Raw genomic sequence first — 11,732 nt, forward strand, 5'->3', positions numbered from 1 at the left:
TCTCTCTTTTTTTTTTTTTTTTTAAGATTTTATTTATTATTCGTCAAGAGAGAGAACACAAACATGGGGAGCATCAGGCAGAGCAGACAGAGGGAGAAGCGGGCTCCCCCCTGAGCAAGGACCCAGATGCGGGACTCCATCCCTGGACGCTGGGATCATGACCGGAGTCAAAAACATCCGCTTAACTGACTGAGCCACCCAGGCATCCCAAAATCTTTCTCTCTAACCCTTCAAATTTAGTTAGTCATCAAGACCTTTGTTTTTTCTTCCCCGCGACCTCTCAGATCCATTGATTGCTCTTTCTCCACTGCCATTGCTTTTGGTGCAAGCTATTTCTGGGATTACTGCAACCCTTCCTCTTACCTTGCCCACTCTTCTCACTGCCCCTCTAATAATCTTTAATTGCCACGCTGCTTTAAGCTAGAATCATCTTCCACATTCTTGCAGGCTCTGCTGAACTACTTTGCACCCTGGCCTCACCGTTTCCTCTTGCCGCTTGCCTTTTCCACATATTCCTATATCTTCCCTGTGTTTTCCTTGCTAGCTTACATTTGGATTTCCCCAGGGTTGGTTAGGTGGTCTCTCCATTATACCCCAAGTGCACCCCAAGCTGTTCTTTTCACAGCATTACTGATCTCTACTAAACAGGATATTCAGGGCAGAGTCCGTTTCGGAGCACCTTCTTGTGCCTTCTGGGCTTGGGAATGCCAGGACCAGACTAACTATGGTTCCTTACTCAGTACCAGACTTAACACTAGGCATATAATAGGTGCTCAGTAAATATTTGATGACCAAGTGAATGGCCCTGCTCCTACATGTTGGTGTACGAGGTTGATGTGACACAGGCCCTCTGCAGCACAGAGCTGTGGAAGATGGGATCTGCCAATATTTGTTGGCTGTTGAATCCACCTGGAATAGCTTTCCCATTGAGTTGTGGGAACTGCCACTCAGCTGCCACACTGCTACAATGGTTTTTCTTTAACCTGTGTGGAGAACAGTTTTAGTTCCTAGCTCAAATGCCAAAGCCTCCTACCGTTTTACTGAATTTCTGTAGATTTTGTTAAATATAACTCCTTTCATCTGTCTCCAGAGACTTTGAATGGTTGTGCTAATTTTGACCTGTTCAATAGGTGTCTCTCTGGGATAAAGGTTTCCCTGGCTTCCTCTCACCATCATTTTGGAAGTCCTGCCTGATGTCATTTCTCTTTAAGCCAGATATTTGACACTAGTTTTCATCCCTGGATTAACTTCAACACATTTTAAGCTAATATACATGTTTAAGAATGCCTTAATAAAACTTTCCCTTTACAATAAGCATTTACAATTAAACATATCTTAGGAGCCTTGATATTTTCTTTTCCTTAATGCTTTAAACTAGATTTGCTAATGGTCGTTCTACTGGGCTTATTTTGGACAGTGGAGCCACTCATACCACTGCAATTCCAGTTCACGATGGCTATGTTCTTCAGCAGGGTAAGTGGATTTAATGTGGGTATGCTGAGATGATGTTAGCTGTCATGAAGACGTGGATAACAGAGCAGTGAGTTGGACTATCAAGTCATATCAGTGTCCAAAAAATGTGTCTTTGTTAAGAGTTTTTAAAAAATCTTTATAATATGTATTTAAAACTGATGCATGGCTTCATTCATGCTTAAAGGGTTGATTCAGTTAATTCTACTTGAAAAAATTATTCATATATAAATACACAGAAGAATTTGTCCCAAGGAGCTTGGATTTACTACTGTCTTAGCCTTGTTTAATCTGTTTTCATAGGCATTGTGAAATCCCCTCTTGCTGGAGACTTCATTACTATGCAATGCAGAGAACTCTTCCAAGAAATGAATATAGAACTGATTCCTCCGTATATGATTGCATCAAAAGTAAGGGATGCTTGAATTTTCTCTTTGGAATTTATCTCTAACTCCCTACCTCCTATGTTGTGAATGAACTCTAGCACATGTTCTTGGTACTCAGGAAGCTGTTCGTGAAGGATCTCCAGCAAACTGGAAAAGAAAAGAGAAGTTGCCACAGGTTACAAGGTCTTGGCACAATTATATGTGTAATGTAAGTACCCTTATTCTCTTTTTAAAACTTTTGTAGGCTATAAGTTTTTGATAGAATAGTTTTTGAGCAGTTTGTATATATTAACTATTTAGAAAAATATTTTATATTTTTTCAAGATTTTATTTGAGAGAGAGACAGCATGAGTGGGGGTAGGGGCAGAGGGAGAGGGAGAAGCAGGCTCCCTGATGAGTGCAGGGCCCAATGCGGGGCTCACTCCCAGGACCCTGGGATCATGACCTGAGCCGAAGTTGGATGCTTAACTGACTGAACCACCCAGGCACCCTGAGCACTTTATAGTTTTAATGGTATTTTACAAACAAAAATAATAGCTTATTTTGAGAGGGAAGGGGTGCTTTTCACATTTGTCAAACAAATTATCTCAACAAACTACTGTATTCATTTGGATTACATTAAGACCTGAAAGGAACTTTGGTTTTGGAGTAAAAACAAATATTATGCTATTCTGTACCTTTTTTTAATCTAAGATAATTGTTTCAGTCTGTAGAGAACTGAGTATGGCTCAGTAATGTTCTCTTATTTAACATCAGTCAGCCATATTAAAAAAATGTGTCATTATTCTAGTAAGGAGCCAGTAAAATTCTCTTTACCAAAAACCCCTCTCTGAACATATAACTTAAAGGAAAAGAGGTTAGTAAAACCTCTCATACCACAGACGTATATTCATTCCTAACATAAAAGGATATGAAAGTAATAATTTACTATGCCAGGGATGTCTCGTCTCTGATATTTTTTGTACCTAACGATAAAGATTTCTGTGGGTGTTCAGTAGAAGGGAAAATTGTGGAGATGATTAACAATTTTGCATAGATACTAGATTTTTCCTTAGCAGCCTAGAGGTTGTATGTATTTTGTAGCAAAATTTTAAAATGTTTTTGTACTATGTGCAGTCATTAGAAATTATATAAGATGCCACATATGGGCACATGTGTACTTATTCAGATAACGAAATCTTGCTTCTAAGTCTAGGCTTATTTTTAAGGAAAAAACAGTGTTCTGAAACCAGTTTTGTTATGCAGAACAGGTTCCTAATTGTTTTTATTTCATAATTTTTCCATAATTATTAATTTTTTTAAATTATTGTTAATTTAAATGTGGTATAATATAGTTTGTATATTAACTATATAGTTATATATATATATAACTATATATAGCTTATATATATAGTTATATAGTTTATAATGCAAATGTTTAGAATTGGGTTTCTTTTTTTTTTTTTAAAGATTTTATTTATTTGACAGACAGATCACAAGTAGGCAGAGAGAGAGGAGGAAGCAGGCTCCCTGCTGAGCAGAGAGCCCTATGCGGGGCTCGATCCCAGGACTCTGGTGGGATCATGACCTGAGCCGAAGGCAGAGGCTTTAACCCACTGAGCCACCCAGGCGCCCCTAGAATTGGGTTTCTTGATACTCTTGAATCTTTGCTGGATAGACTTATACCCCTGAAATGACTTTGCCATCTAGGATCATGGTCTGGTTTCATTAAGAAAAGTATTTTAAATACAATATTACAAAAGTATAAATTGCAGAGACAAATCTCCATAACCTTGTTTCTTAAAAACTTTTTTTTTTTTTTAATCCATAGTGTGTTATCCAGGACTTTCAAGCTTCAGTACTTCAAGTATCAGATTCAACTTACGATGAACAGTATGTTTTCTTATCTACAAGATTTATAATAGCTCATTAAAACCTTCATCTTAATCTTCTAAACACTGAATACTTCATAAATGAGGAAAGAAATTGATTTGTTTAGTTAAAGAATTGCAGAATATGCATAACTGGTCTAAAGGTAAAAAGTTATATTAAGAAACACTGACTAACATTATAAAAGAAATTTTATACTCACTCTACGTTCTTAGAAGTTGATAATTTCTTAGTTTATAATTTTGGGCAGGATTTTTTTTTTCTTTTGTTTAATGTTGTTTACTATGTTTTCAGAGTAGCTGCACAGATGCCAACTGTTCATTATGAATTCCCCAATGGGTACAATTGTGACTTTGGAGCAGAACGGTTAAAGATTCCTGAAGGATTATTTGACCCTTCCAATGTAAAGGTATGAAAGCTTTTTTCATAATTAGCTTGGCTTGTCCCATATACGTGAAGATCTTGTTTAATTATAAAACCTAAATAAGACTGACTAGATATTTTTGGGTGCGTTGTTTGAAGTTCTTCTGTTGACTACTCATTTTTGTTTTATTGTAGGGCTTATCAGGAAATACAATGTTGGGAGTCAGTCACGTTGTCACTACAAGTGTTGGAATGTGTGATATTGATATCAGACCAGTAAGTGTCAGCCTTCTGCTTATGGTATAAAAGTATTTTTTAGGTTAAGGAAGTACCCCCTAGTTCAGTATTTAAGTTGTCAACATTGGCCATTGACTTTGAAATCCATTTTAGAATATGTAAAATTGTGAAATACTAGAAAAGGAAAAATGCAAAACTCTAGAGCTGTGGTGTCCAGTGTGGAAGCTACCAGCCACATGTGACAATTTAAATTAAAATAAGTAAAAATTTAAAATTCCGTTTTTTAGTTGCATTAGCCACATTGTAAATATAGCTAATGGCTACGTTTGACAGTGCAGATAGGGAATGTTCCTGTCATCACTGAAAGTTCCTTTGTTCTACCGACTGAGCCAGCCAAGTGCCCCTTGAAAGTTCTTTTGGACATTGCTCTTCTAGAGATTTCCTAAAATGTGACAAACCAAAATATATATTATTGGTGATTTTTCTTACATAATTTTGCTACTTTTATTGTTCAGGAAGGTATGGGTTTAAAGTATATAACTTTTACATGGAGTTTAGTTTAGAATGAACCTTCATATTTTTTGTGCTTTGCCAAGTTTTAAATAATAACTACATATTATATATATACTAATTATGAGATTGATTATATCTTATTTAAATCCTAGATTCAGGAGTGCCTGGGTGGCTCAGTCAGTTACATAGCTGCCTTCAGCTTAGCAGGAGTCTGCTGCTCCTTCTGCCTTGCCCCACCCCCTGCTCATGCTCGCTCATGTGCTCTCCCTCTCAAATAAATAAATAAAATCTTCAAAACAAAACACAAAACCCCTAGATTACTGCCTTAAAAATTGTTTGAGTTAACTCATTTGCTTAGATCATAGTGCTGATAGCTAGGGATGTATAAAAAACATGCTCAAAAGAGACTTTTGGGTGGCTATGAAAAACATTCTTTATTTCAGCTATCCATGTAGCAGGCATTTGCTGCTTCTAGGACAAAAGTGATGTAAGAATGGAATTTTTTAGCACAAACTCAAGGCCACTTTAGGAGAAGGCAATTGAGTTGAATTGTACTTACTATAAGAGTGTGATAACTTTTTGTTTTTAGTGAGAAACCTCCCTTAGTTAATGTTGATTACAGAGGACATAATTCTTCTATATTCCATTTTATCTTTTAAAAGTTAGATGATTTAGATATTTGGAATGAATTTTTAAAGTAAGAATTTAGCCACTAAAAAAGCATACAGGCTGACATGTATGTAAACTAATGGAATTCAAATGAAAACTTCAAAAAAAAAAGGCAGGCTGACATTTAGCTTTCTGGTACATACAGGCAAATTAGAGGTAAGTATACTCCATGTAAGTAGGGACTTGTTTTTATTTGAGGGAGGAATCAGCATGTCGATTTTGAAAAAGTTCCCCATGTGGTTCTCATGCAATACCCCTGCAAGAGAAAGGTAGCAGTCATTTTGGCCAGGGATGTTATGATTATGCATTGTCCATCATAATCATTAAATCTTTATTGTTTAATTTTAAATACTGTAACTTCTAGTTGAGCATTCTAAGATGAAGGTATAAAATAAACCTTTAAATACTGGCAGCTTTCTGCCAAAAAATTATGTTTGGGTTTTAGTTTTAGAATAATTGCTTGAAGTTAGTGGTTCTTAAACTTTAAATGCACATTAAATCATCTGGATCTTTTTTTCTTTTTTTTTGAGAGAGCGGGAGCACACGAGTGGGAGCAGGGGCAGTGGGAGAGAATCTTCGAGCAGACTTCCCACTGAGTGTAGAGCCCCCGATGAAGGATTTGATCCCATAAGCCATGAGGTCATGACAGGAGCCAAAACTAAGAGTTGGACACTCAACTGACTTAGCCACCCAAGCGCCCCCAAAGTCATCTGGAGTTCTAAGCAAACTAACAAAACCTTTGCCTGTGCCCCATCCCCAGATTTTTATTTAATTGCTTCTGGCCTTGTGTTTTATAAATTCCTAAATGAACTGAATGTGCAGTGAGGATTGAGAACCACTGGATTAAGGTACTAGGTGTATATAGAAGTAAAAAAATTTAAAAAGAAAGGGAAAATTGTAGAGGATGATGCAGTTTTAGTTGTAGTTGTATTTAAAACTGTTGAAAAAGGGGGCATCTGGGTGGCTCAGTCAGTTAAGCATCTGCCTTAGGCTCAGGTCGTGATCCCAGGGTCCTGGGATTGAGCCCCATGTTGGGCTCTCGCTCAGCGGGGAGCCTGCTTCTCCCTCTCCCTCTGTGCTCTCTCTCTTAAATAAAATAAATAAAATCTTTAAAAAAACAAACTGTTGGAAACATTTGGAACTAATTTATTTTTTTTATCCTAGGGTCTCTATGGAAGTGTTATAGTGGCAGGAGGAAACACGCTAATACAGAGCTTTACTGACAGGTTGAATAGAGAGCTCTCTCAGAAAACTCCACCAGTAAGTTTTGTTTGTTCTTTAGTGGTATTCTTCAGTCATGTGTGTCCTCAGCACTGCTGTAATCTTATAGATAAGGTTTTTCAGTAGTAGATTGATATTTTTGTGTGTGCCTAATATAGTATTACCTAAAAAAGGTTAATAGCCCTTGTTAATGAAATTTTCATAGGTGAAATCTTTTCCTAGATGACTCTTGTACTTGAATCTTTTATTCATTGATTCCACATTTAAATATCTATAGTCTGCTAGGCACTGGGGATATAAACTATAGTTCCTACCCTCTAAGGGCTCAGTCTGCTAGCAGGAGTAGACATGCATAAAGACTGTAACATGCTAAGAGGTTTTAGTAGGTCATGAACCAGGCACTCTGGGGAACACTGTAGAGCAGGCACTTAAGTCCCTTATGAATAAACTGAATGGAGTTCATCTGGTTGGTAATTTATGGAAGGACGTCTAGGTTGAGGGAATGTGATGTGCAAACTATTGAAGGGAAGATGGCATATTCCAGTATTTCAACATAGTTGGCTTAGTCTGTGCAGAAGTGGGAAGAGTGATGTGGCTGGGAAGATGGATGGTATATTAATTTCCTTGAGCTGCCATAACAAAGTACCACAAACTAAACTTGGTGGCTTATCACAACAGGAATTTCTTCTCTCTTCTGGAAGCTCAAATCAACATATCAGCAGGCCCTGCTCTCTCTGAAATGTACAGAAGAGAATTCTTCTTTTCCTTCTTCTTAGCATCTGACGGTTTGTCAGGAATCCTTTGGGGATCACTGGTTGCAGCTCCAACACTTCAGTCTGTCTCCATTGTCATAGAGCAATCCTCTCTTATGGGTCTGTTCTCTTCATTATAAAAACTCTTGTCCTCCTACCCCCTTAACCCCCCATGTTGCATCTCCTATCCCTCATATCAGGGAGATCATATGATAGTTGTCTTTCTCCGATTGACTTATTTCGCTAAGCATGATTGATGGGGGGAGGGGGGTGGGATTATGGACACTGGGGAGGGTATGTGCTATGGTGAGTGCTGTGAAGTGTGTAAACCTGGTGATTCACAGACCTGTACCCCTGGGGATAAAAATATATGTTTATAAAAAATTAATTAAAAAAAAAAACAAACTCTTGTCCTGTTGGATTAAGGGCCCACTCTGTTCTAATATGACCTTATCTTAATTTGCATCCTAGTTACACTTGCAAAGAACCTATTTCTAAATTAGATAACATTCACAGGTACCAGAGGTTAGAATTCTACTTCAACATCTCTCTTTGGGGGACACAATTCCACCCACACAGATAGGTACCAGGTCTTGTTGCTTATTAAGTAGTGAACTTCTGGGATAAAATCCAGCAGAGGACTACAGAGCTCCTGTGTTTGTTTTAAAAAGATCACTGGGTACATTGTGACAACTTTAAAAAGGATTTTAAAAGGATTAGAAGAACAAAGTTTGGGGAGAAGGTCTGGTACACATTGATAACAGAGTAGTAGTCCTAATTTTAGATTTTAAAACTTTCTCAAGTAGTTTTTGTATGTTACTCTGTACTAGTTATTTCATTAAAAAAAACTTATTAAGGGTTACATAGGCCCTAATTGTATCTATAGAATTTGTATATTTGGTAATCTTATTTGTTTCTCATATAAAGGAACATTTTACTTACGGCACATTTTTAGAATTGTTATTTCATTTGTTATATTGTTATTTAAATATTGATACAGGCATAGGATTGACACCTGACTTGTATTTACTACATTCTTGAACATATAGTCTGATCTGGAAAAGACCTTAACTATAGTACTAATCATTAGATGTTATACGAAGTCCCAAAATAATGAATATGTAGACCTGGGCTCTCCAAGGTCTGGTCAAGAGCAGTTAGGTATTATCCTTGTCATTTAGGAGGCAATTAAAAATCAGTGCAACAACAGGAAAAAAAAAATTCATTGCAATAAATATCAACCAGTTCCTCACGTAAAAAAATGCATGTTCATCCCTCCTACTCCCAGCACCCACCCTCTTCTGTAGTACATACTCTACTCCCAAAACATACATACTTATTCACGGTGAGAAAGACTCAAGCTATGTGTTCATATAAAATAATAGGGAAGTATCAACAATTTGAGAACTATCCCCAGAAACAAAGTCCTAGGTAGAGGAAAACTCTGAATATAGGGAGATAGGGACAATAATGAGCCATAAACTGTGTTTATTAAGATTTCAAAAATAAACACTGATTTGGAGGAAATCAGTATGAATTAAAAACAGCCTGAGTGCTCGCTTTGGCAGCACATATACTGAAAATTTAACCTGAAATCTGATGTTTGCATTTTGGTTTGGAAGTTGCGGGGGCGGAGGTGTGGAGTTACCTTAGGTAGGAGGGACAGTGTGAAGGCCTAAAAAAGTAGTAGCAAGCAAGTTGAGGAGGATTATAGAAAGGGTGGTAGTAGGTTGGGATGATAATTAGATTTGGTGTTGGAAGAAATAAAATTTATGAAGCACTTAGCATAGTACATGATTTATAGGTGAGTATTTAATATGTGTTTGCTATTCGAGAATATAAATTTTAAATGCTATACTTTTTATATGCAGTTTCCAAGGTTTATATAATTTATTATTAAATACTATACATTAAAAGCCACAATAAGAGTAGTTTAGTCAAAGTACTTTATATAATAATTCAGCCCATGCATACTATTAGTCTAGGTGTTGCAAAAATAATCATGTATAATTGGTGTTTTAAAGAGTCATTAGGCAGTCATCAAAACTGAATTTTCTGAGTGGAGTCATCTGTTTTGATTATACTAATATTTATTTTTCCCTCTGTTTTAGAGTATGCGGTTGAAATTGATTGCAAATAATACAACAGTAGAACGGAGGTTTAGTTCATGGATTGGTGGCTCAATTCTAGCATCTTTGGTTAGTAATTAAACTACTTTGAAAAATAGTCTTATTGAATGATTTAACTTAAATGTACCAGTGAATATAGTAAATTTAGTAAAAACACTAAAAATAATTCTAGTGCATCCTTTATCTTTGTATTTTATAACTATCAAATGAATGAGTAGAGGACCTAATAATACCAGTTTCACATGTTCTAATTTAACAAAATGCTTCAGTGCCTTATCAGTGGCTATTTGTCAGCTAATTTCAATTTCCCTTCTCAAACAAAGGTGGGAATTTACTAACTTAAGCCTCTTCTCATACTCCCACTGGCACTGGTCAAGACTTCTCTGTAGCACTTAAAATTAAATCATCACCTCTTGCTGAAGTGGAGGAAATCAGGAGTTGGCTCTTGGGGGAGATGTGAAGTCATGGTGCTGGGATTTGCTTAGACAGGTGATTACTTTGAATCAAGAGAAAAAGTCCTTGTACTTTCTGCAACCCTAGACTCAGAACTTCCCTTTCACCTCAGAGCTGCCAAAGTAAATGTCATGAAGTACTTAATACTGACATTTTAAAGGTAGTAAGTGTCTACTTATGTATTTGTTCTATTCGCAGTCTTTTAATAGATCTTAGATTGGGGCACGTGGGTGGCTCAGTCATTAAGCTTCTGCCTTTGGCCCAAGTCATGATCCTGGAGTCCTGGGATTGAGCTCCGCATTGGGCTCTCTGCTCAGTGGGAAGCCTGCTTCTCCCTCTCCAACTCCTCCTGCTGTGTTCCCTTTCTTGCTGTGTCTCAGTTTAAAAGAAAAAAAAAAAATCTTAGATCAAAATGGAATACCATGTATGAATCCACTTGAATAGAGTCAGTCTTAAGGAATGAATTTGTCCTACTAACATGTTTTTTTTTTTTTTTACTAATGTAGCATAGGCTTTCTCCTTGGGTTATTTTCCTCCTTTCCTCCTTCTGTAGTGCCTGTGTACTATCATGTGTGTACTTGCAAAACTTTATCCTAGTCCTGATGGATGAGCACTTTGAAGATCTAAATGCTACCATTAGTGAAATGCTAGGATAGCTCTTCAATTCTGTACTGGGATCAAGGCTTCAGCAACAGTTTCTATTGTTGTCATAGGTTGGCAGCAAGCCATCATAGCTAAACCTCTAGTCTTCCTGTCACAGCCATTTTCTAAAGCCTCATGACAAATGTGAATAGGAAGACTTAATATTCATTCTAAATAGTGTCTTTGGGTGTTCTGGAGGAGGGCTGTAATAGGGGAGTAATGGAAAACTACTTGGGGGAGGGGCTTAGAGGTTCTTTAAAGATTAAGAGTTGTGAAAAGATATTTAAAAAGTATCTTCTAGAGGCTCCTGGGTGGCTCAGTTGTTAAGCATCTGCCTTCGGCTCAGGTCATAATCCCAGGGTCCTGGGATAGAGCCCATGTCAGGCTCCCTGCTCAGCAGGAAGCCTACTTCTCCTTCTCACACTCCCCCTGCTTGTGTTCCCTCTCTGACTGTGTCTCTCTGTCAAATAAATAAATACAATCTTAAAAAAAAAAAAGTATTTTCTAAAAAAAAGGCACAATGTGTAACCTTTCTTTCCATTTTACAGGGTACTTTTCAACAGATGTGGATTTCCAAACAAGAATATGAAGAAGGAGGGAAACAGTGTGTAGAAAGGAAATGCCCTTGAAAAGAGTTCCCAGAGCTCTACCTTCCTGTTGTCACCTTAAGTTTCATAGCTTTAGTATACTCAGGAAAAGAATGACCATCTTTTGTAGAATGTTTATACATTTTTGCATATTTCAATTTCCACTTAAATTTTTTAAGGCTTTAACTGGCTCTATAAATTAAGATAAGTTTGTGCTTTCCTTGAAATGCACTTATTCTTATTACAAGCATTTTATAATTTTGTATAAATGTCTATTTTCTCTAAATATTTTGCTTTCAGTAAAATGCTTTCCAACTGTTTAGTATGTTAATTACCAGTGATTAGTAGAATTGGTTTTTATTGACTAGTAAAACTTATTGCCTATGCTTTTTACCTTAGGCTTGCAAAATTAAATAAAAATTATTAGCCATTCCAGAAATA

General features: G+C 36.8%; 1 protein-coding gene across 1 annotated transcript in view; it reads left to right on the forward strand.

Annotated features, from left to right (window-relative positions):
* ACTL6A (actin like 6A) overlaps positions 1-11,730 on the forward strand; it is a 29,230-nt gene extending 17,500 nt beyond the window's left edge. The window contains exons 6-14 of the mRNA XM_047731050.1: positions 1,379-1,473; positions 1,774-1,880; positions 1,975-2,064; positions 3,667-3,728; positions 4,020-4,134; positions 4,284-4,364; positions 6,672-6,767; positions 9,592-9,678; positions 11,253-11,730. Of these exons, the coding sequence (XP_047587006.1) occupies positions 1,379-1,473; positions 1,774-1,880; positions 1,975-2,064; positions 3,667-3,728; positions 4,020-4,134; positions 4,284-4,364; positions 6,672-6,767; positions 9,592-9,678; positions 11,253-11,333 (814 nt within the window). The 3' untranslated portion in view covers positions 11,334-11,730. The remainder of the gene's footprint in view (positions 1-1,378; positions 1,474-1,773; positions 1,881-1,974; positions 2,065-3,666; positions 3,729-4,019; positions 4,135-4,283; positions 4,365-6,671; positions 6,768-9,591; positions 9,679-11,252) is intronic.
* Positions 11,731-11,732: the final 2 nt, after the last annotated feature.

Source organism: Lutra lutra, chromosome 1 (genome assembly GCF_902655055.1).
Source record: "Lutra lutra chromosome 1, mLutLut1.2, whole genome shotgun sequence".
In the NCBI taxonomy this organism is placed as follows: domain Eukaryota; kingdom Metazoa; phylum Chordata; class Mammalia; order Carnivora; family Mustelidae; genus Lutra; species Lutra lutra.